Source organism: Pleurodeles waltl, chromosome 9 (genome assembly GCF_031143425.1).
Source record: "Pleurodeles waltl isolate 20211129_DDA chromosome 9, aPleWal1.hap1.20221129, whole genome shotgun sequence".
Lineage (NCBI taxonomy): Eukaryota > Metazoa > Chordata > Amphibia > Caudata > Salamandridae > Pleurodeles > Pleurodeles waltl.
The window spans coordinates 60,102,051-60,127,823 of NC_090448.1; the positions used below are offsets into that span (position 1 = coordinate 60,102,051).

The following is a 25,773-nucleotide window of genomic DNA, read 5'->3' on the forward strand; positions in this document are numbered from 1 at the left end:
AAATGCTTCTCCGACTCGCAAAATGGATCCTGTGAATTGCAACCAGTGATTTTTCAGTCGCAAAGACCGATTTTGAAAATTGCTGGATTTGAGATTGAAAAAAAAAAAAGAGATAAAATCACATGGTATATCAGGCCCAAGGTTTTAATCTCATAAGCGACACAGAGGTTCTGACCACATACAGCCAAACTCTGGGGTGAGGAACTCCCCTTGGGCACGTATCACCCTCATCACTTGTATCCATGCACACATATCCACCATTGGTTCAGTCATTCTCAGTTAAGATGGCAAGCGGATCTCTCAATAACTTATCCACTAGCCCCCGACAAACACACACCACACCCACCCACCCACATACCTAGTTGACACAATCTTTGTCCTGGAGGAGCACATAATTCACTCATCAACACAGGATCTATTCCACCTTCCTTACCTGGGCATAGTTCAATAAAACCCTCTTCATGGCCCTAGGGAGGGATCCAACTACTCCTGAGTGTTATTAAAACTCAGCAATTCAACTCCTGTGAGTTCCAGCAGCACTCTGATATTCCAAGGGGCTGCTCAGACCGGCTCCTAGGCACACTGTGTCAGTCTTGAGAACTTGCAAACCAACTGCTGAAAACATTAACCAATCTATTGTAGCCATTAACACAAAGAATTGGCAAAGCAAATGGGTCTGAATTTTTGTTAGTGGTAGTGTTTAGTTCTAGTTGGGGGGGGGGGAAGAAGAGTGCTGGGCGGGGACATGCGTGTGTTGCTGCAGCGGCTGTAAATCCCAGAAAGAAGCAATATTTTGTCCCACAACATATGGTAGGTGGGAGTAGAGCCCCTTTGTTAACAAGACTAGATTAGCAGAGATACCTAGCACACTCAAAGAAGAGTCCTTTTTAAAAGGAGTCAGAATTTGAAGTTTACATTGCAGAGATGAAAGTAAAAAAGGGATACAAAGCAAAATATTGTAAAATAGATATTTTTGGCAAAGCATACTTAAGTGCATGCCTTCACTTTGTGAATAAAATGGAGTAAATCCAATTGGTTATCATGAGAGCCGAGTAAAACAAATAAACCATCAAAAGTGCTTATGTGCCTTTATGAGTGACTGAACCCTGCAAAGACAAGCACTTTATAAACAGAAAAGCCCGATATAGCAGCAATACAATTGTTGTCGTAGCAAAGAAAACACACGGAATTGTGATTACAAATTGTGCCTCCTGTTACATCTACAGTGTAACAAAGGGCTACATAGAACCACACAGCCCTCTCCCATGCCTCAACCTCCACTGCTGGCATCGGTGAGGCCCTGGGTCACGTCACAGACCAAACTTTTTGGCCCCTGGGAACATGTTTGCGAGTACCTATGGCTTGGAAGGTAAAAGGTTGTTTAACTGCTGACAGGTTGAGCCCTTGCTCCGAGCCGGCCTGGAGTTAGGAGGCCGCTCTGACTGCCAGCGATGATGTGTTTTTTCCATATTTTGGAAACTTGTTCGCAGTTTCTCCTCCCACGGACTGCTGGTAATCAGGCGGTTCTCCCCAGTGTTGGAAATACAGCCCGGAGGCATCTCAAGAATGCGAAGGCAGCCGGACACGCACTTCTCAGTTCCTGTAAACAAAGTTAAGGCCAGAGAGTGTTGAGACTTTGTGCAAGGAATGTCCACAAGGTCGTGTTCCTGGAAGAAGAAAGCCCAAAAGAAAGAGAGACTGACATGCTTTTCAATCATTTCTTTGTGAGGGAGATTAGCTGAGATAGCGCAGGAATCATAGGCAGCATGAATGAATGAGTGAATTAATCCTATGGGTGCCCAACATCGGTCCAGAAGGGCCGGGCCAATGCCAGCCTTTAGAGACACCCATGGACTACGGAAGATGTACTTACAGTCATGGTGTGTAAACTTGTTTTGTGGATATCCTAAAAATCTGGTGTGGATTTGGGATTCCGCACCTACATGGTATGCCCCTCCACTATCCCAACAATGCTGTTGCCGCCAATAGGGTCTCTTGGGGTCTCCCCATTCTGGAAAATTCAGGACACCTTGAATGTCAAAGATTTCCATTTGACTTGTATGTCAAGATTTATGAAAAGCATGGTAGGACTCTGCTGAAACCTTGCCCATACAGTTTTAGGCATCTGCACTCATGAAAATAGCAGGTCCGGTCAATAAACGAGGCTCAACAATGAGTGTTTTTTTAAAGTTTTACATGCTTAGGGACTACCCCTTTGTTGCAACAGTTTACTTTGTACACTTCATGAAGTGCTGTATTTAGAGAGGTGAGTAGCAGTGGTGGGGCCTGCACCCCGGATGTAGCCCCATTACAGGCTGAGTGGATGAGAGATGCTGTCACTGGACTGGACTCACTGGAACACTACCAACCAGGACTAGTGATCTGCTAGCAAAGTGGGGAGTATATTGTGGAATATTTGCACACTTAATAGCAATCGCAAACATAGTTAAATATAAAAGTAGTTAATGGCAGGTATATGTGCACGTGCAGATTCTCGCAAATCTTAATACTTGAAATTCTCCATGTTCATTACAATAATATACAAGCACTGGCAAGACCAATGAGTCTCACCTGTTAACTCTATAAACAAGGGGGCACAGAGCGGAAGGGGCGTGGAGGGAAAGTGGATGTTAGGTGGACAATTGAAATAAAGAGAACTGGCTGATGAAACAGGGGAAGGAGGGTTGGTGCAGGAAGAGGGAAAGAAATAGTCCCTCACATGCACTGCAATGAAAGATTTGATGTCAGCAGTGAGGGGATACATGCCATCCAATCAAAACATGGGGAATACATGTTATGTTACCCAGAAACTCACCTTGATTTTTTTTTTAAAGTTATGACCACTTGTTGGGAAGCCATGTGTCTGGAGTCCATCTTCAACTCAACTCCGCTAATACCGCCAAGATGTTTGTCTCCATCACACCGCCAATCTACATCTTCCTTCGTCTGTACAAAATAAAAGGCTTCCACGCGGGTCTTGTGGTGCCATTCCCAATTCATGGATGGAACCTCACCTCGCGATGGTTGAGCTATTATCCTTCCTGAAAGCTGTCTATTTCTGGGAGATGGAGAACTCCAGGTTAGGCATCGCCTGGGATTCAGAGCAAGAACTTTGAGGCTAGAACTACCTCTCCAAGACATCCCGATAAGCTCTTTGCAGTGGCCATCATCCCCGTCTGGGAAGACTTCCTTTAAGAGTTCTTCCACTGGGCAACGGCCTCTGATGCACCTTCTCTCAGTCTGGTAGCGCTTTTTACCACTTCTACCCAAACACAAGGCTCTACATGAAGACATGAAACCAAAGGAAGGAGGGAACTGCAGCCAGAAGGGGAGACGCTCTAAAGGCGAAGACTCTAGCACAGCACCAGGATCCCATCAGCATCAGCATCCCACCAGGCCCTGCAGCTTCTTCAGCACTGGACTTCGAGGTCCTGCTTACAACTACAATGAATTTTCCCATGATGGAGAGCCAGAATTACAGGCCTTTCATTCTCCTGCATGGGATCTTTATTGATCGGCATAAGCCCCGAGTTGAATAGCTAGGTCATCCCTGCAAGTAGCAGCAGAGAAAAGTATCTGAAAGATAAAACTAAACTCTTAATTGCAGTGGTCGTAGATGCTTAGTTCCAGGGTGTCAATAGTAAGGGCCCATGTAAAGGGAGACAGGCTAATGATGTTTTTGGTGGTATCTTTCCTTATAGAGCCCGAAAGGTCGTAGACAAGTCCTCAGCCTCTCTCCCTCCATCTTGTGTCACTTTCCTCTCACTGCAAGTGCTGTTCATGGCAGTGTCCTAGTGCTCAGCCTCTCTTCCTGCAGAGACAAGATTCCTCTGAGCTGCACCCCCACACGCCCATATATCCTTGTAGGCAAGGATCAGGGTCATCCTATGGATTTTTAGAAACATAGGGTGAGGGGAATTAGGAAAGTTGAGCCACTTGGGTTGAACTTTAACCTCACTTTGGGGCCCGAGAATCTAACAGTGCAATCTGCAGCTGCTAGGATGTTGTATCTCCAGGTGGGTTGCTCGTTCCCAAGACAGTGTAGACCACTTTGACTCTCTCATTTGATGAATAACAAAATGCGTCTCCACGTTTCACTCGACCCAAATTCTTCCCCCGGCGGAGTGTGCCCACAGGCTCCATATACTTGGCGGCTACCAAGCTGCCACTTTCAATGGCATTATCTCTAGTCACCAGGAGCTCCTCAGACTATTTCACAGTCACTGGGATGCTGTGCCAACCTGTGCAATGTTTCTCCATCACTCCTCGGTGGACCCCACAGACTCATCAATGCTCATACCTGTCCACAAACCTGCAGCGTATCAGTCACTCATCCCGACACCTTACTAGCCTTTTGAATAAGAAGTTAAGGGTGGCAAGTATATACATAAGGATGGCAAGTATACACGAGTGCTGTACCATAAGGATGGCAAGTATACACGGGTGCTGTACAATAAGGATGGTAAGTATACACGAGTGCTGTACCATAAGGATGGCAAGTATACACGAGTGCTGTACCATAAGGATGGCAAGTAGACACGAGTGCTGTACCAGAAGAACGGCAAGTATACACGGGTGCTGTACCAGAAGGACGGCAAGTATACACGGGTGCTGTACCAGAAGGATGGGCATGAAAACATGGGTGCTGTACAAGAAGGATGGGCATGAAAACACGGGTGCTGTACCAGAAGGATGGCAAGTATACACGGGTGCTGTACAATAAGGATGGTAAGTATACACGAGTGCTGTACCATAAGGATGGCAAGTAGACACGAGTGCTGTACCATAAGGATGGCAAGTAGACACGAGTGCTGTACCATAAGGACGGCAAGTATACACGAGTGCTGTACCAGAAGGATGGGCAGTATACACGGGTGCTGTACCATAAGTATGGCAAGTAGACACGAGTGCTGTACCATAAGGATGGCAAGTAGACACGAGTGCTGTACCATAAGGATGGCAAGTAGACACGAGTGCTGTACCATAAGGATGGCAAGTAGACACGGGTGCTGTACCATAAGGATGGCAAGTATACACGGGTGCTGTACCATAAGGATGGCAAGTACACACGAGTGCTGTACCATAAGGAGTGATGTACCATAAGGACGGCAAGTATACACGAGTGCTGTACCATAAGGAGTGCTGTACTATAAGGACGGCAAGTATACACGAGTGCTGTACCTGAAGGACGGCAAGTATACACGAGTGCTGTACCAGAAGGACGGCAAGTATACACGAGTGCTGTACCAGAAGGACGGCAAGTATACACGAGTACTTTGCATTAAGGATAAGAAGCACATGAGTACGGTAAGAATTTTAAGTAGACATGAGTACTTTGCAGTAAGGATTTTAATTAGACATGAGTACTTTGCATTAGGATATTAAGTACACGTGTACTCTGCAGTAAGGACAGTAAGTAGACAGGAGTACAATGCAGTAAGGATAGTAAGCACATGAGTACTTTGCATTAAGGATTTTATGTAGACATGAGTACTTTGCATTAAAGATAGTAAGCACACAAGTACTTTTCAGTAAGCATTTTATGTAGACAGGAGCACTTTGCATCAGGATAGTAACTACACGAATACTCTGCAGTAAGGATCGTAAGTATACTCGAGTACAATGCAGTAAGGAACGTAAGTATACGCGAGTACAACGCAGTAAGGAACGTAAGTATACGCGAGTACAACGCAATAAGGGTCGTAAGTATACGCGAGTACAATGCAGTAAGGGTCGTAATTATACACAAGTACAATGTAGTAACAGTGGTTGATATACAGTATCGATTTAGAGCACGAACGGTAAACATACACAAGTTATTACATCCATCTCCCTTCATGGAAGAGGGTGGGATAAATTACTCTCTGCTGCCCTTCTTTGCCTGTCCCATTTCCATTTCTGCAGTCAACAGGGAGAGGTTGTGGCCTTAGCGGACTTTGAAACTGAGAAACCATGTTCAAGTCCAGGCATCAGCTCAGCATCCTGTGATCCTGGGCAAATCACAGAATTCACCTGAGCCTCCAAAGGAATTAATCTGACCTTCTGTATTGTTATCTGGTGCTCTTGTAAAGCTCTCCAACACTCGTGTGTCAAGATTATGCTAGATAAAACTGTGAGGAAAGGGACACTATGTATAATTATTTTTACATTTACACACTAGCATCATTTCATTTGTTAGAACTTACGCATGATGCTACCTGCAAGTAAAAAGTAACGATGCGCCTTTTGCCAGTCTCTGCACACTACAGGACCTCTGTTAAGTAGTGTAAAAGTACTGTGCATATCTAAAAAGCCATGGGTGGGCGTAAAAAGCCTAAGGATGAAGAGGAGTCTCAGGGAATCTCAGGGTGAGAAATATTCCAAGAGCACCCAATAGAATAATGTGGAATAATTTTGTTTCCAGTCTTGACAAAAGTTACAGGCCCTATAAGGTTTAAAATACTTTAATGTTTACGAACATTAGGTCCATGCCATTAACTAAACACTGTTTTGCGAAAGGCTGGGATCTGGGAATGTGGGACACTTTTTTTGTTGACTGCCTGTGACTAATCGTGGCCCCAGTCCACCCCTGCGTCCAGATGGCAGCACCTCGTGCAGCAGGGCACACGGGCCTTTGCAGGGCGGCTTGTGAGAGGCCAGACCTTGGCTGCTCACGAGGAACAGGACTGTTGGACATTATGGGAGACATTGAGCCACCCGTAAACAGCCTGGCTCGCTCTATCTGCTCTTTCCACCCACTCGCTCAGCGGCTTAATCCATGGAAGACTCTAAATAACATTTTATTCCTTAAACTTGAAATTCCCAAACTCGCTAAAGGGATCAGAAACTCTTTCATGACCGGGTCGGGTTTCACTGCTACAGAGAAGAGGTGACCACATGCTGATGGAGCCAGGCACGTTTTAAATCCTATTAAACCTTTAAAACGAACACAACTGGAACCCGCCTCTGCTTCTAAATGCGGAGGGCTGTGCGTAGGGGCTGCGAGGTCACCCGGGTCGGGTCACTCGGGACAGCAGCCGGTTTGCGGGAACGTGATGAATAAAGTTGCGGCTTTGGGGCGGGGGTGGGGGGGTGGTGTGGTTGTGTGGAAAGTTCTGGAGTTTTTTTCCCCCGTCTTCTCCGTTTCTCCCCCTCTGGCAGGTGTGGCTCCCACACACACTACCACATTTACAAACTCACCTGGAACAATGAGGACTGGATAAAGTACACCCTACCCTGAATTAGAAGGATGTTAGGGGGTCACTGAAGTAAGATATTAAAGGTCACCAAAGAAAATCCACAGTTCTCAAGTGGGCCTAGTTTGCTTTCAGGGTGAGGGGCCGTCAGGTATGTTGGCTACAAGTCCATCAGCATTTACCTCACCCCTGCAGGGGAGGTGCACATCCTCAAGACCACGATCAGTCTAAGACATTGAAAATGACTACAGTCCATTAAGCAGATTATGGGCCTTAACTGGCTATCCGTGTCGTTCACTTAGGGTCTAGGCATCCATGATGGAACTTTAACTTGGCAGAGGCTCTCGATCCAACAGCGGCCAGACAGACTGCAGGACAAAGAACGAAAAGTTGTCGTTGATTTCGTTACAGATTTAATGTGATCTTCACTCTCAGATCTAGTGTCTCATTTTCATCATCCATGCATTCCCCTCCAACTCTTCGGTCCTTTGTGCCAAATTAAAAAGTCAAGTGATGCCTTTCAACCATCTTGTTAAGGGACCACAGGACCTTAAAGATCACAAATTCTGGGGCACGTTTGGAGATTAGGAGCAAAGGGAACCACAGGACGGTCAGAAGAAAGGGCCAATCTCATTTCAGTCATCCCATCAGCCTTCAATCAGAAGGGCTCTCCTCTCAAAACTAGGACACCGAATTGATGCTTCCTCAATTTCTGTTGCTGTTCTAAGTAGATCCTAGCTAAGGCATTTTATGATAACCAGACTAAACATACAGTTGAGAGTTATCACAATTGTAATAAACGTATCCTTTTTGGCACTTAAAATCCAATGAGTCAAATGCCATTTTATAATTATAGAACTTTGTTTAAATAATTCTAATCCTATGTGAATAAACAATTCTTCTGGAATTCTACCAATTGCACAATTAAAAAACTGCACTTCAGAAGTTTTAGCTAATAAAAGCGCGCAGGAATGATTCTTTTAGGACTGCAAGCTAAATACACATCTTTTAGGCCCGCTGGCTGAGACAGTTTATTTCTTCGTGGCACTCGCCAGTTGAAAGTAGGATTCAGTAATCCCAGTGATGATAGGGGCACATAAATTATTGGACTGTTGGATTATGTTCACATTAAATAACAGAGTCACTCCTCAGAACTTAGTTGCGAAGTGTTTTAGTCTCATTAAGGGGACTGAAATTTAAACACAGGTCTTCAACAGGCTTCTGATCCATGTTCTTGGTTTCTTAGTGATCGAATGTGCATGGATATCACTTTACTTCAAGGAGCAGGTAAACACCCCCGCCCCAACCAATTGATTCTGTGCACAAATGTCAACATTATTTTCTTGGAGCATCTACTGGCTGCCTATATCTAACTCCCTTATGTGCATACACAAGTAGGGGTGGGAGGTGAACTCCACTCACAGAGCTTTTCTCACTCCGCTTAGAGCACGGAGTTCCAAAAAAAAAAACTCAGCATAGCCGAGTGGAGTTTTTTTTTTCCTCATTCGCGCTCCACAACATTGAGATGGCGAGTAAAGAACATATTACTCAGACCACCTCCCAGCGAGATTTCTCAACACAAGAGGTCGTGGATGGTCACTACCGCTCATGTTGAGAAACCTTTGGTTTGTGTTGAGGAAGGTGCCGCTTAAGTAGAAAATATTCTCGAGAGGCAGAAAAAAGCAGCGCCCTCTTTTGCTGCGCGGGGCACTATTCGTGCTGATTTTTCAGCACAGGACAAACACCCGGTGCTAAAAATCAGTACAAATGGCGTGACCCAATGCACTCTGCCACTTGCAGAACTCCATGTAGCGCAGGAGTAGTTTTAATCACGCTTTGAAATTTGCATGTCTAGGCATCTCTGTCTTAAAACCAAAATGCTTTACCCCAGTTGTGGGTGAGCGAACGGCTAACAATTAAACCAAATTATGATGTGAAAATAAGCGATGGTGGCAAAGTGAGGTTTGGCTCTTCAAAATCGTCATCCGAATAAGAAATATACATAGTGTACAAGCTAGGAAGCACCAGACGTTTAAAAAACTACCCCAGTTCCAAGAGGCATTTCAAATGGAAATGTAGTTGTATTAACATTACATATATTCTTAAAGTACACATTCGCCCCTTCGGGCATCTTGGCACTGTATTATACACGTTTATTGTTACCCAACTTACCAGTACTCATTTTAGGAAAACCAGAAGGATGGAACTTAGAGGACCCAGTGGGATTTGAACCTGTGACCATGAAGTCAAACAGATCCCAGGGGTAGATGCACTCGTCTAGTGTCCCACCCAGAATCATACATAAATCACGAGAACCAATGACTGAAGTCAGCGGTAGCGAGTAGTTGATCCTTTCCCTTCTTCCTCTTATCACTCTGATGCTCCGAGAATTTAGTAGAAGAAGAATCAAGTTGATCCTACCATAGGTGAAACTGCTTCATTTTATAACCTTGCTTCCCACCCCAATAGAAGTCTCTTCTAAACCCTAATAGCATAGAATTAAACACCATTTGACATCAGGTTCCTAGCAGCAAATACCCTTTTTTGCCAATCTGTTTTCAGCACATCTTTCACAGATTATAACTTAGCAAGGAACTTTCCAAACAGAAAACATTGCCAAGTTATGCAGTCAGTACCTGCCACGGACCTGTTGTCACCACTTCTAAAAGTATCAGGGAACTCTAAGTGGTGCAACATATCGTTTTCAGTTCCGAAGTATCAGATTTTCGGCAAGACCCTTGTTCACAGAAATGATTGCCCTTTACTAGTCTTTCAATGGTATCTTAGGATGAGTTCTACAAGAACATAGAAGTGTTACAGGCATGCCTGTAACATTGATATACTGCTCGCGTTGGCCAATAAAAGGGTGTCAGTGGCTCTAAGGTATTTTCTTTTAATCTTAAGGAGATAAAGGAGTTTTTTTAATCTGGTGTAACCAGAAGACAAACTATCTTGAAATACAAAACAGAATTAAGAGCATTTTATAGCTGTCAAATGATTTTTTTATAACAGTTTACGTATGCATAAGTATCCAGATTAAAAAAAAAAATGAATAAAGTTTTATAACTAATTTGTGTGTATGTGTTTACCTATCTTAGCATGTTGAAGTCCATTTACCCTAATAAATGGTACTACTGACCAATTAATTGTCCACATGAAGAGGTCTTATTGGGTTTCACCAAAGAGATTTAAGCTAAATACACAGTAAACTATCCGACACCCCAACTTTCACCATACTGGTCATACTTAGGTTGCCTCACTGATAAAACATGGTGGCTGCAAAGCTCTGGTCCACATTCAAGTTCATCACTTTTTGGTTCACTGCGCTATTACAGAAAGGGATCAGCCACAAGCAAATCAGTCTTTTTTCTTCTCTAATGGAACCAGTCCAGCCTGAACTGTTAGGCATGCTGCCTTCAGACAGGAATCTGGGTAAGAGGACAAATGTCCCTGAATTTGTTGCTCCCTGGATAGGATAATTACTTTGTAATAATTATAACAGGGTGAAAAAAATGTCTATCAATGGGGCCTTATTCTCATGTATGGTCAGAACAACAATAGATTCGGAACACTTGGTGGAAATTTGAAAACCCACAGCACTTTATAGGCACTTCTGCTGACAAGTGTACTCCTTGATGACACTTTCCACTCCTTTCTGATGTCTGAGAGTGGAAGATGGTCTGAATTTTGGTAGAGTCATACTACACATCAAGGATGTGTATGCTGTAAAGGATGCTAGGATGTCTTCTGGTCTTGCACTTTCTACACCTATGAATTTCGAGTCTGATAAGTTAATGCCTGTGTTTTGCATTGGCCTCCTAACAGCACAAAAACATTTCAGCCACTGGTAACTGTGAACTGACACATTCCATTCGTGCTTAGCTTACCCAGGGCAACCGTGTGCCATCAGTTTAGGACATCTTCAAAATGGGTGGTCCAGCCTGAAGCACTAAGCCACGTCCCCTCTGACCTCGAAGCAATGTGGTCCTCATCAGTGGGGGCAGCTGGAGACCCACAGCACTTTGAGCTCACAATCAAACTCCAGAAATACAACTTCCACTTATGGGTGCTCATCTTGACAGCAGTGGCAGAGATCAGCTCGTGCATTACACCCATCACTTTTTGTTGTTTTGGTCAGTGAGATGCCATAGGTGTCTCTCTCGCATTTCTTAATAGGTCAGGTCTGTTTGACCTCCGATCCACGATTCCCAGCCTCCCACGTAAAAACCTTTCTCCTTAATATTTAACTATTCTAATTAGGTTGTATTATTTTCCTACAATTTTACAATATTGCACCTGCCTATGTTCTGTATATAGTCTGCATACGTCCTGTATTGTTGTATATTACTATACGCAGCACTGCCATCCTTATTAGAAGATGTATATCCATATGGGTTATGTAGTGGTTCCCAACCTGTGGTCCGGGGACCCGAGGGTCTGCAAAGCCTCCTCAGGGGGTCCGCAACTGCTTAGAAAATTCAGTAATATTAACAGATTAGGTCCCCAAGCTTCAGAAACGATTCAGTGGGGTTTCAGTATTGATAAACTGGGGGGCCTCAAAAGTCAAAAGGTTGGGAACCACTGGTTTATAGATTCACTGAGAATCAATTCTAAATCTGATTCAAGTTTCAAATGTCGAGTTAGCTTAACTGGCTTATTTTCTGCAAGTTGTTACATAATACACCAAGCAGAAAATGTCTCAGTTGCCAAACTGTCTAACTATGAAGGTTGTGTAGTCCCTGCCAGGAATCTGACTGCAGAGCGAACATTAATATCCATAACAAGCACTTAACTCCCTGAGCTATCTTGTCAACTAAGAAAAGTTGAGACATCAGCACTTCACTGGTGCATATATTCGCAATATTAAACAAAATAAACAATTAAAACCAACTGCCCCTCCATTGCTACCTTCATGTGTAGCAATGCCTCGTTGCTTTCCATTGCAACATTTGCAAATGTGCCATTCCTACCAATGTCCATTAAAATCTACCTGCTCTTAGTTGTAGTAAATATAGTGAAAAGCCTTTATTAGCAGGAATTGTTCCACGTTCTTCAGCTGCCAAGTTCAAAAACTTATGTAGGATTTTATTTTCAGTTCAAAATTCACACTAGATCAAACTTTGAATGAAGAGGTAACATTATCTTTTAGGATTGTGGGAAACTGGTTTTATATCAACTTATGGATGACCCTAGCCTCATATCCCACTTCACAAAACCAGCTTAGACTGGTAGCCACTACAAGAGCTGAAAACACTTGAACTGTCAAGGGACACAGTCACAGAGCAAATTACATTTCCTTCCTTCTCTATATAATGGATACATCACAAAATATAATCAAGGCCAGTGCATGTTTTGGGGCTGGGGCGTTGAGACATGAGGGGTCTATTTTTGTGGTTAAACAGCAAAGACACATGGCATGCTACAAGTCATGTTGGCTTGTGTTACATATACATGTTAAAGATTCTATTAGGACAACTGATAACTATGAAAGAAACGTATCACAAAATTAAGGTAGTAGAATAAATAGGCAAAATAGAAACAGCTCCAAGGCAAAACAAAGATTAAAGAGGCAGTAAGGAGGAACATGAATACACAAAAAAGGAAATATGGACCAGCATTAAATAATTTGCATTTATTTATCAATTGTAAGGTGCTATATAGTGCAGTCTATTCAGCATTAGAAGTAAAATACTATTATTTCAAAGAGAATGTGGTTAGGATGTTAACGAAAGACTGCCCTTCCAGATTCCCTACGCATCATGCACCCCATTCTGCAATGCTCTTTGCTACAGGTACGTTTCATTGACATTCACAGAATGATTATGTTCTGGCATTGCAGGGCTTTGGACATCCTTTACTATGCACAGTCCATATCCCCATTTTGGCCCAACACGTTTCATAAGGTTGGGTACTGAGCATCTCTATTGAGTTTCATACATATCTGAAAAGCAGAGTGCACATGTAACAATATCAAAGGAAAAAGTCTTCATCTGTCAGAGCATTAAGTAGGGATGTGGAACCTGGTAAATTACAGTGTACGACAAGGAGTTCCAAAGGGTAAAGTACTACCTGAGCCCAGTTGCTGAAGACCTGCCCATTCCCTCCGTATGTTACCAACTCCTGCGGAAACTGAAAAAAAGACAGAACTAGGATTATAACATAGTAATAAACAAACATGCATCATTATCACCATAAAATCCAACCATAATTCTGAACGTTGAGTTTTCTGACAAAAATTGATAAATCGTACACATGCGACAACAGCTAGAACTGACACGGAGCAGAAATCAAACCATCAAGTTTCTTCAACCACCCAAGTGCACCCATGAGCTGCAGTCAGGGCCACTGTAATTATGCTGCAAGGGAGGACCAAACCATGCAGCATAGTGAACTAGGGGCCATATGTACAAACACTTTTTCCCATAGACACAGAATGGGTAAAAACCTTTGCTACATCTGGCCCCAAATTAGATGGCAAGAAAAGGCAAATTATGAGGCACAATGTGGCACATATTGAGATGGCATTATTTTGCAAGTTTACACTTGCTGATACTGTCTGGACAAAGGTTTCATCCAATCAGTATCGATTTAACACCCAAATACAGCAATTGGCAACACCCAGGTGCCCAGTCATACTTCGCGTAGGGCCTTCCACTGAGCAGAAACACTGTTGCGTTTTTCTTTTGGTAACTTTTGATCGGTTTGAGCTCGAAACAGTTTTATGTTAAAATCTTCAGGTTAGGCAGCAGATAATAGATTATGTGGCATATGCAGCAAATATACAATTGTGTGGAAAATGCAGAGTCTGCAGAAACAATTCCCGTGGCCCTGCCTGTGGTTTTTCAGCAACAGCTGGAAAAGTGATGACTCTGGAGCAGAGATACTGAAAGTACAGACCTGGTGCCGCTTGTGGCCCTCCTGACTTTTACATGTGACCCCCCGGTCAACAGCGGCACCAGGATGCTGTATACTCCACTCATTACTACCATTAGAAAGATCATATCCAAAACAGACAAGTATTTACTTAAAGGTTAAGTGCAGGTAAATTGAACTCCGAGAAAGGAAGTAACTAGAGTGTCTGTCCTGCACCACTTAACTTTAGGAACACATTCCTTTTTAAGACATTTCACAAGAAGTGTGTACAAGTATGATAAAGTCTCTTCAAAATTCAAAAAGTGTATTTCATTAACATGCAGGACCGTTTTACCTTAGTACATTAGACTATACCAGTGCACTAAGTTTTTTAAGTGAACGTTTTCAAACTTGAATTTAAAAACATACATTCTTTTCCCCTCCCCAACATCAATGCCAATAGTGAACTAGGAGACAAGTTAGTTCTTATGGGCACGCTATGGGTGTCCTGGATTCCTGTTATACATGAACAACATTATAGTTTATTAAATCAAACACTGGTGGAGGTTTTCTAAAGCACACATCTTTAAGCCATGTATTTTAAGGTCCTCGTGTGTGAAGAAAAGGGAAGTAAATTGACATAAAACCATTGCCGAGGATCACACAATTTATTAAAGTGGGGAAGCTGGGATTAATACCAGCTTTTCTGGTTGCACATTGTGCAATTCAGCCCTAGATGAATATGCTTCACTTCTCCTACACTCACCTTACCATCAACCACTCTCCCCCAAACAAACTCCCCCAATCCCCTGCCACCCCAATGGCATCAATGCCACCCTCGGACACATCATAGACCCAACATTTTGGCACCTGGGAAAATGTTTGCGAGTACCAGTGCTCTCGACTAAACAAGGGGCAAGCCATGCAATTAAACCACAATTAACTCTGAAAGACGTGGTCTGGGGTCCGTGGGGTTTGCAGAAAGCTATGATGACGTTTTCAAGGTGAGTTCAGATAAATTATAATTTAGAGCGAGTTTCGGGGGCAGAACTATTTTAACTCACCTTGGGCATACCTATGCAGCTTGCAAGAGCACAAATGCAATTCACAATGTATGACAATAGATACAGCTGCCAGGCCTACACAAAAGTCTTGCAGATCAGAAATTAGCTAACAAGGAAGGAATTCCTATTTAATCTGGAACAGGACCTTCCTCTCCCTTCCAATTTAATAGATGAACAAAAACAGTTCAAGGTTTTCTGTGATTCACCCCACATATCTCATGAATGATACCACGAAGATTACATTGTACAAGTGAAGTGACCGAAATATCGCAAACTCCGCACACAAGTATCAAAAGCAGGCACTTCTTGGTAATAAACTGAGCTCTATATCTGGAAATGACAAAACGCGTGACGTCATATCCGACTGCCCAGGGTCACAGCAGATGGTTTCTCAATTGCGCAGGTGGCCCAAGAGTAAAGGGTGCTGGAGACTAATTGGCTACACTATGGAGTAAAACCGGAACCACTTGGATACCAAATGTGAAGCGCTTTAATTACAAAAAAACTGTAGTTTTCATTGTTGGATTTATTTAGATCTGGATGTTTTGGGAGATCTGACAGGTTAAAAGAAAGTTTATGGAACTTTTCTGGTTTCCCAGCGTACATTACCTGTGCCACTGCTGGGTCGAGGTTGTTCATGATCATGTGCATTATCGCAGCCGCCTTCTTGGTCTTGCAAGGGTACTCATGGATGGGATACGCTCTGTGGTAAGACAATCAAGATTCTTGTTAGATTTATTGTTTTTGGCATTTTTCTGGAGCATACTCAACCAGGTGGTATCAGTGCGCTATATATTTATACAAGCATCCATTTACAAAGAACAGAAATTGAAACTTACGCTTAACTGTGCCATTTCATACAATAAATAAGAATAAACATCTATAACATCCTATAAAGTAACAACACTGTCGGGTAACAGGGACAGAAGAAGTAAAAAGGGAACGTAAGAAAGTGAACGGGGAAAGATGCTAGATAACAAGGATACAAGGTGAAGGCAAGGGATAGAGAGTGAGCAGAGCAGCAAACATAAAAGATGTTGGGATGAAATAGGAAGAAGGAGCTCGGTGTAAGAGACAGGAGAACCGTAAGGGACACTACGCAGAAGAAAGTTGGTCAAGAGCGGGGCCAACGATTCTCACAAGATGCTACCTGAACTAACACGTTTTCAGGTTTCGGTGAAATTGCGCAAAAGTTTTCTTCGCAATGTAAATATGTTGGAAACAAGTTCCAGATTGCAGGGTCTGCAGCCGAAGATGCTTAAACTGCAGATTTCTGGGGTCTACCTTCTGGGGTGGCTGGATGTACCAGACAACACGAAGGTACCAGGGGACTCCAGTTTGTCCACTGTAATACAGTCTATATTTGAGGAATGACCCCACCCTGAAGGGACACAGAAACCCATGTACAGGTTTATACATTTTCCACCCTCATACCATCCTTCATCAAGCGAATAAGGTGCTGTCATCGAATGCACACAATACCCTAAGTTGCATCTTGTGAATAAGACGCTAACATAGGTTTTCACTGATTAATGTGCAAAATTTCTACATGCTCCCCCAATTTGTCCTTCCTCATGGTGGACAGCTCTTCCCAGAATTCACACCTTGTGCCACAGTTCACGTCATGTTGGCCTGGCTCTAGGCTCCAGTGGTCTGCTAGGTTTTGCAAACACCATATGCATCAAGAATAGTGGGGGAGACCTGGGTAAGCGGTGGGTACTTTGTTCTTAATCCATCATGCAAGTAGATTAGGCTATGATTGGACTGGATAAGTGTTTGCACAAAGCCACAGTCTGCATTTGTAGCGTGGGAGAGAAGCCTAAAAGCACAGAGGATACTCAGGCTGTTCAAAGAACGCAAGCAAGACAGTTGCCTGCCAAGCCGAATTCACTTTGGGCCTAAATCACAAAGTTGTTTCTGCCTGTTAGCAGTTTTATTTCTGGAAACCCAGAAGTAATCCACACCTGGACCAGAAGACACAGATGCTGGAGCACTTTGTGAGCTGCGCCCATTGTGTATATTTGGCTCAGAGAAAGAATGGAGAGAGGGATACCACGGTCAGAAGACTTTTACTACCCAGCTACTGACATGGAAATGGGTCTGAAAGGCTGTGAGAAGTAAGAGCTCCTGTGCTTCTTCTCAAATCATTGAAAACAGCGATGCTTGAATTAAGGCCGCAATTCATTCCTCAACCAGGGCCCAGTGAAGCCCCATTGCTCTTAGGACCCATTACGGCCCATGGCACCCCTGTCAATCCAAAGGATTATTTCAAGCTTCCTGCAATTGTGGGGCTTGGACAATAACCTTGAACAGAGGCCAGCATCACTGCACAAGGCCAACACACGAAGATCTACCAACAGGAACTTGCATTTTAATCAGCCTCAAGCAAGAGACAAAGACTAAAGGAAGAAAATCCTTACACGCTCCTTGGCATTAAACTATATTCGAACATTGGATTGATGAGAGCTCCATTGAAGAGAATGGATTGTCCTCAGGCTTATAATGTCTGGTATAAGCCCAGATTTCCAACATCCAATGTTTGTCTTCATGTTTCTCCTTTTTTAATTGAGAACATTCTACCCTTTTGGGTGGAATGTTCTAATCTCCTTATAGCCCTCATGCCTCAGACTATAGCCGTTAAAGGCCCTCACCCTCGTTATAGGCCCTCGCCTGTGTCTTAGACCTGTAATGCTGGTTTTGGGCCATTAACAACTGGTATAGCCCTCAGCAGCGAGTTACAAGGCTATATTACCTGAGAGCTAAAAGTCACACAGGAAAGAGTATTATGAACATGAGCCAGTGTAGTACCCACAGGTCTGGTCTTTTACTGAAATTGCTCATTGCATACTTAAAGGAGACATTTTCACACCCAACACACCACTGTCTGGAAACACACCAGATGCTTACCTCATTTGAATCTGTGGGCAGAATCTGTACATGTAGACGTGGCCGTACAACCGCAGCTCATCCGCAAACTCTTGTGCCAACTCTTTGTGCAAAACGGGAGGAAAGTAGCGCAAGGAATTCTGCAGGGCCAGCTGCCAGGAAAGACAATAAGAGACAAACAAACCCCATTTTGATTGGGTCACTCAAGCTTGAAGATGTGGCACAAAATGAGCAGCAACAACCAGGTCCATCAACAGAGAACCCAATAAATAAATACAATTGTGGAAGAGGTGCAGTCACACAAGCAGAAAACACACAAGGAAAGCCAGGTGTCTTCAGCCAAAAGGCTTGCACTAGAGCTGGGATGTAGGTGGAAAACGAGGAGTCAGAACTGCTTGGACCTTCTAAGGCCTGGGTAAAGTGGCCACCTAGCCAGGCCCTCGCCTCCTGGAGGGGAATGCTGAGCCTAACGCTCTAATAAAGTGAGTCAAAGAAGTAATAATTTTGCCCAGATAGTGTAAATATTCCTGTTCCGCAGATTTAGGAAGTAGAAGCATTTTGCCTGCTTTCGGAAGCAAAATCCTTAAAATTGGATAGTATGATTTCTTCTGTGTCATTTTTCCCCACCAGTAACACAAATTCACGTTGACAATACACACGGTTCTCGAAACCTATGTATTTCAACAGGGAACTCAGACTTTAAAATAATCCTTAATATGTTGCATCTGCTTTTAAGGCGCCATGGCTTGAGTCTTAAAGCAACTCCCACACAAAAGTTGAAATATTCCTACACTTATGCATAAAGAGATGTTGCACGCTTGCTGCATAACAGCCACATATTAAGTCAAAATCGATAAAGTAATTTGGTCCTCAAGTGCGATAATTCCAAAAGCCCTGCATATAAAGAATGCTCTCTCATTCACAGTGGATGACGATATCTTGGTTGGTACCCACAGGAAATCGACTAAGCACCCTTCAAGCCTCAAGTGCCAAGTATACTTGGTGAGCCAAGTACTAAAACTACTAGAGGGAACCGTGGAAAAATGCAAAGGTAGCATTGATCACCAAGCTGTTTGGAGGGAGTTGGGATTAACAGATCAACATGATAACACCGGTTTATCCAACATTCATTGTTTTTGTGGACGGTTTTTTTTTTACTTTGAAAATTCATGAACTCCAGAATCCATTTATCAATTTTTGTAATTGTACGTTACTTTAAATCATAATATTTTATTATTTTTACTTGATTCGCTTAAATAATTATATCTAATTTATTTTGCATCCTGAAACCTTTATTAGTGTAATTAAAATATTTAGCAGACATCTTTGCTGATAGCAGCAGTTGCTTTAATGTATTTACTTCTTGAGTACTGGGTTACTTACCTCAGAGATCTCATAAAGGGCTCCCACTATTAGTGAATCAGTTCCTCGTATAAGGCATTGGGGGTTAGTGAGGGCACATCAGTCACCCCCTTTCTGTACAAAGGACATAACCTGAACCGAAAGGGAGAGTGGTGACAACTATTGAACGCAGGCATTATACGACTGGATATTTTCTGCCTGAAGGGATACGTGACCGCATGGCGAGAAATGTTTATTGACCCGGGTGGCCAGTAGGAGATCTCCGATATTGAAGTTTTACTTAAGCACTAGCCACGATGCTTTAGAAACCACTCGTTATTGGAAACATTGTTTTTCATACAAACCCCAAAGAAAGCAAAGGAAGGATCTATCTGAGTGAGGAATCCTGACCGTTAGGATCCTTGAGACCCTAACGGGTGATTAGTGCGCTCTATAAATCCTTGATTGATGGATTGATTGATCCAGCAACGCACGAGATGGCCTTTATGGAAGAGCTGAGCGCAATGACCAGACACTGGCATTGAAACTGTAAGATGGGAATGATCAGGCATGCCAGTCTTTGCACAGTCAAGCAGGTCAGCTGGCCTTAGGAAGGATGGACAGGAGGTTATTGAGAAGTGGGCATGTGCCCGGGAGGAGATGCAGCCTTTCAGGCTTGACTGTGTGGTTCTTTCATTGAATATTCAATGTAGTGGTCTGACAAGGAAGGAAGAGATGGGGGACTCTTGAAGTCAATGTTGTTCACGTTAATCGAATGACTCAATATGACCTGGATGTCATTCACTGATGAGTAGATCAGTAGGGCTTGGCGCACTGCACAGTCAGAGAAGCAGCAAACAGGACCCCGAGGTTGTAAACAGCAGTGACTGTTCTGGATTTTAGTCCTATCTCTTTCTCTGAGGTAGTGGTGTGCTCCTCCAAATCAGCTGCAAAACAGAAAGCCACAAACAGCTGACCAAGACAAACTGATTGTGCATTACAGTTGGACTAGTCTATCTTCACCAAGAACCGATTACTTTTGATCCCTTAACTTGTTTAGGCAAGATAATTATACTATAGCTAGAACAGATAGCAAGTTCTCCAGGTCACTGTGTGTAGTTTTCCTTTATCATGAACACTGTCAGAATTCTGTCAGTAGAGGAATGGTTTGGTTGAGGTGGGGGAGGGGTTGTAGAGTTAAAGACAGTCGTTAAAGAACACAGAAAGGGTCTGTTACAACAATAAGGATGGGTTTGTGTTGTGAAGCGTAAAAGGAGTTAGGCATTCTCTGAATTAGTTTACCATCCCAGCAGAGTTTGCTTTTAAAGGCAAGTTGTGGGCTGTTAACTCGAAATGTGTGTAAAATGTGAAGCCCTCGGTGCTGTTTCATCATGCTCCCCATGTGGCCTGATAATTTCTCTTTTTCACTGTCCACTAACCCCTCCCTAAGCTGTGTGCTCACTCCATTTTTCCTTAAATGTGCCCAGTCTGTGAGCTTCATCCTGTACTGCAGCAGAGCCACAGATTTCCATGTGCATCCCTGCTGGGATACTAGGTAGGTTGCTACTGGGTTATAACAAAATGACACAATTTGTTGAGTTACTGATCTAAGCAGAAAAAATATTGGAAAGCAAGACGTGGCAATTACGTCCACAGCCTACATGCATCCTTTTCGCATCTCTTGCAGGTAAGCATCACTTGGACAACAGCATCCACGTAAGGAGTCTGTAGCTGAATGAACGAATCCTCCCAGAGCTTACTAGTAAAGTTACCTGCATGGACATTAGGACCATGTCACACTCGTTGTGTGAGTGCATGGCAGCACAATATGCAGTGAACCTGAACAGTTCTTCCTACAGAGCTAAGATACATATACTTCCAAGTTATGAACCCACCCAAGAAGACAAAGCCTTCAATCTGACCTTATATCTGCAGACCACTGCCCATACATTTTAACTCATAGGAGGGTTCCATATATGGATCAGTCTCCAAACTAACGAACTCGTAAACCGATACGCTTGGTTTCAAGAAAATAGTTAACAAACCAACATGATCACACAAAGTACATCATGGACTTGGTGTAAGTGCAGAACATATAACAATTTAAGTGTACATTCATACATAGGGTTTACTCACTATTCACCTACCTTCAATCAAGCATGAGTACCCATCTAAACGATACAAGTTCCTGGCCTGGTGTATAACAAAATTACACAACACTTAGAAATGATACGCAAAACGCCACTGACCACGTAATTCAACTGAGAAGTCTCATTGAATAACATTCCTCTTACTCCCAATAGACAAACACTTTCAAACTAAGAGATTCATGTAACAACTGGTCCAAATGAGCATGCGCTTTAAGAAAATGAGAATCTTCTAATCAGGTACGTCAAAATGGAAGTCTCTATCCAAGGAGGGCATTACTTGACGCATGAAGCACAGGAGCACCTACCACAAAATCATTGTAGAACCCCCGAAGGATTAAAAAAAGTGAATGTATCAACATGGCACCTGACCAAAAAAACATTCTCAGCATTTCTCACAAAATGACCAACTCCAAAACTTTGAAGGCCCATCTTTGTGCTTTCTCCCCACCAATGCAGGGGTTGCTGAGGTTTTCCCAAGACCAAAATAACAAACATCTGGGATTCTAGCTCACTCAATCGTGACCCACCATTGCACTCTCCTGCCACAAATCGCTTGTCTGTCCATCCTCAGACAAAAAGATGCCCTCTTAAAGCCATTTTTCTCTACCCTCTGACAGCAATAAAACAGATAAAAGTATTTTGCCCTGCCTCCCCAGGGGAACCTTTCCCAAGGGATCATTACTGCGCTCCTCAAGAAACCTAATGCAAACCACCCAGACATGATGAGCAAGGGAAACCAACAGCTTCAAACCCACTATCAGACGTCAGCCCTAAGAATGACAGCTAATGTTGTTTAAGAACCTCAGGGAAAACATGGTCACTCGGAAGAAAGTTGACCAAGCCAGAATAATACTTCAAATCTCTGTGGTCTTCGATACAGCGAGCCTTGAGTTTTACTGAAAGATTCAATAATTGGACGGGAGTCCATCCTACCCTTAAATTTCTATTCCAGCCCTGACAAAAAAAAGTAATCAAAAACTTATTGTAACAAAGGAATGCTCAACATCAAACAGTATGCAATGCACTAGAGGACTAAAGTCTAAAGAATAACCAAATTTGGTAGCGCCAAAGTTAGGAGCTGGCCTGGAGTCACGGAAGGGGTCCAGAAATTAAGTGCCCATTCTTAGCGAGCCGGGGAATAGTGGGTGGAAGCCATCCCTTTCCTCCACTCCACATCTTCGGAGGTAGTTGTCCATGAAAACCACTATCTGCCAAACGTTGGGCAGGAGGTGGAGGGAACCTGAAACTTTGAAAAGGTAAGGGCAAAGGGTCAAGCATTCCTTTCACTGGACAATCAACACCGATGACTCCTCCTGCCACTACGGACCAGTCGCTCCCATTGAACCCTGTCGATTGACTGCTGGAGTCCGGGCTTGTCTGTAGCTTCATCATCCACTTCCATGTGTAGCAGCGTTTTCAGGCTGGCATGTTCGGCCATTAGGTGGGCTAGACATCCCCCTTTTTATTCTGTCTGTCTTTCCTGTGGAGGTCCCAGATGCAGCCTGGCCATGAATACAGGTAAGCTTGCATGGGCGTTTGGGAGAGGTAGATTGCAGGATGAATGCAAAGGGCATGTTGGGGCCTGAATTGTCAAATGTGCTGTTTAAGTCAAGGAGCAGGTACATCATCAAGTTATGATCTAAAGTTTCATTGAACATCGCTTTGCTAGTCTCTTAAAAGGTACAGGCACGCCAATGCATTCAGAAAATAGCTTAAATTGTGCCAGCTACATTCTGCCCATTTATAATTAAATTTTAGGGCCTATCCCGCAGCAGTGAAGGCACTTTGAGTCAATTCAATTTTGGGAAACAATATGCTCTTGATAGGATACTCAGCAATTTGGGGTTTTGTTTCAAGACAAATGGTGGCTTGCTGCATGTTTTTTCAATGTGAGGGCTGGAGATTTGCAAAAAAACTGTGTCCTTGAGTTATCCTAACTCAAGGACATTAAGGGCAGAAGTTAGTAACTAGACAATCCTGTTTTAGGCTTTAATCTATAATAACGGATGAAACCCAACCAAAAGGGAAACAGCCCACATCAGTGTATAGGCACCGGTAAATACCTGCATAACCACAAACTAAAGCACCATTTATAGAGTGGGAAAACGAGTCAGTTTAATTTCTTCTCTGAAAGGGCCAACACAGTGTAGCTTTGTTATACAAGGTACCAGCAAGAAAGCCTGGCCTATGGTTACTCTGCTTGAGTTTTGCTGTTTAAGGATGTCGCTATAATATTGCTTATACTTCCTTTTGTTTCCTCCAGTTGTGTGTGCTTCAATAAACAGGCCTAGAAGCATGTTTTAGGCCTGATCTAAATATTTTATACACTGCAGAGAATCTAGAAATATTTAAACCATATTTGATCTTTTGGCAGAATTTCATTCTTTCTCTGATGGGTGAAATGGCTGGCTCATAAGAATTTTGGCCAGTATAGCCCTCTTTTCTAACAAGCCAATATGGATAGCAGATCATATTCCAAACAAACTAGGATTCAAACAGTCAATGCAACGTATAGTGACAGGTACCTGTGAAAAGAGTGCTGTCACCATGTACATGGGATAGTAGTGAAAAGCTGAGAAGACTTTCCAGATACAAACAAAATTCATAGCTGCAAGTTGTATGTGAGATACAGTCAACTAATGCTTGCTTTCTGTCTAACTGCACTTTACTGCTGGGGTTTTGCAACACATGCTAACAGAAAAGCGAACTTTTGACTCCCAGAATAAAATGCGATATCTGGTAAAAGGTCAGGACTGAATTGACATTTCTCGTGCGGGACACATGATATCTATAAATGTACACAGAACAGTAGCGCCACCATCCTAATGTAGTCAGAGTGCAGAAAGACATGAGCATGCTTAAAGCATCAATTTTCAGTTGCTTTAGAAAGCAGGGCTACACATTTATCGGGTGTAATACAAAATGTTAAAGTTTTCAAGGGGTACAATGCTGTTGAAAGGGCTGATCACCCTCTACAATGTCATGATATTCAGAAAGGAGTAAGTGAATAACCCCCCAACCACGTCCAGGCATTTGCTTATTAAAACGTTTGAATTCAGCACTCCTACTTTTTAATCCATTAACAGTCCTGTAAACCAGACAGAGTGGGTGAGAGAGGTAATGGGATGTGAGATAAGATGTGGGTGTTAGTGCAATACACACTTTCTATGCTTTAAAAAATTAGCATGAGTCTACTGGAGAATCTGCAAATGGGAAGACACTATATATAACTTATTACTTCTCCTTCAAATTAAATGTGTGATTAAGAACAATCGCTGCAAAACAAACAACATGTTTTATCAACACTAGAAGAACAGTTTTTGTCTACTGTGGGTTTAGATACCTGAATAAGCACCAATTTCAAAAGGTTTGGAAAACACTGAGAAAACACCACTGAAATCCACAAAAGATGAACACTGAAAATAGAACAGCATATTAATATTGTTTAGGAGAGCAATGACTAAGCATGTGTTTCTAAGCTAAGAGCACATTCAATTTTTCGAGTATTGCTGTAATGAGTGCAGTTGTTCTCCTATTTCTTGGGCTCCACACTTCAGGAGCTGTTTTACAATGCTGCGCCAAAGAAAATTTGGTTCTGGTGACAGATAAATTGCACAGTAGTGAGGGGTTACCTTCACAACTTCACTCCTTCGGGGAGGGGTGAACCGATCAGTGAGCAGTCAGCATTTGATATTGCAACTAGGACACATGCTATATGTTTTGGAACCAAACTGATGTCAATGCTTGGCTGTATAATAATGTGGAGAAAAGGTAGGTAAGCTCCATATTAGTTTGCCTTTTTGGGCCCCCAAGCTGCCTGGGGAGAATGAAGGGGTGTGCTGGGCCTTTAACAAAAAAGTGTGTCCCAGCCCTTAAGGGCATGCAGGTTTAAGCACAATTGCTCCTGCTGTGGCATCCCAACTCATCCCAAGTTCAATGTTTTAATAAAGGAAAGGACGAAAGAGCACAGTTGTGAATGTCGGAAGCTATTGTGGTAATCTCCATCCCTTGTTGACTTGACCTCATGGTTTAATGTGTATCTGAAAAGACAGGTGCTTAGTAATTGCACTGGGGATTTTCGCAATGGTTTTAGAATTCCCATACAAATGAGTGGCCAAGAGGAAGATCCAGAAGGAATTTCACTGGGTAGGAGTGCTGGCCTCTTTAAAACAGAGCCTTTGGCATGTTTTCTGTGTTCTCCGTTGGGGTGACACACAGAAGCAAGGGGGGGTGCATTTAGACTCCTACATAGTCTTTCATCAACCACAGAACAGTCTGTTAATGGGGCCATTGACCTTGCACTGT

At 43.0% G+C, this 25,773-nt stretch overlaps 1 protein-coding gene across 2 annotated transcripts in view; it reads right to left on the minus strand.

Annotated features, from left to right (window-relative positions):
- The window catches only part of UROC1 (urocanate hydratase 1), a 168,941-nt gene that overhangs the window by 134,950 nt on the left and 8,218 nt on the right, over positions 1-25,773 (minus strand). For both annotated transcript variants that reach the window (XM_069206285.1, XM_069206286.1), the window contains exons 2-4: positions 17,999-18,129; positions 15,701-15,794; positions 13,245-13,304 (exon numbers count right to left, since the gene is read on the minus strand). In XM_069206285.1, the coding sequence (XP_069062386.1) occupies positions 13,245-13,304; positions 15,701-15,794; positions 17,999-18,129 (285 nt within the window). The remainder of the gene's footprint in view (positions 1-13,244; positions 13,305-15,700; positions 15,795-17,998; positions 18,130-25,773) is intronic.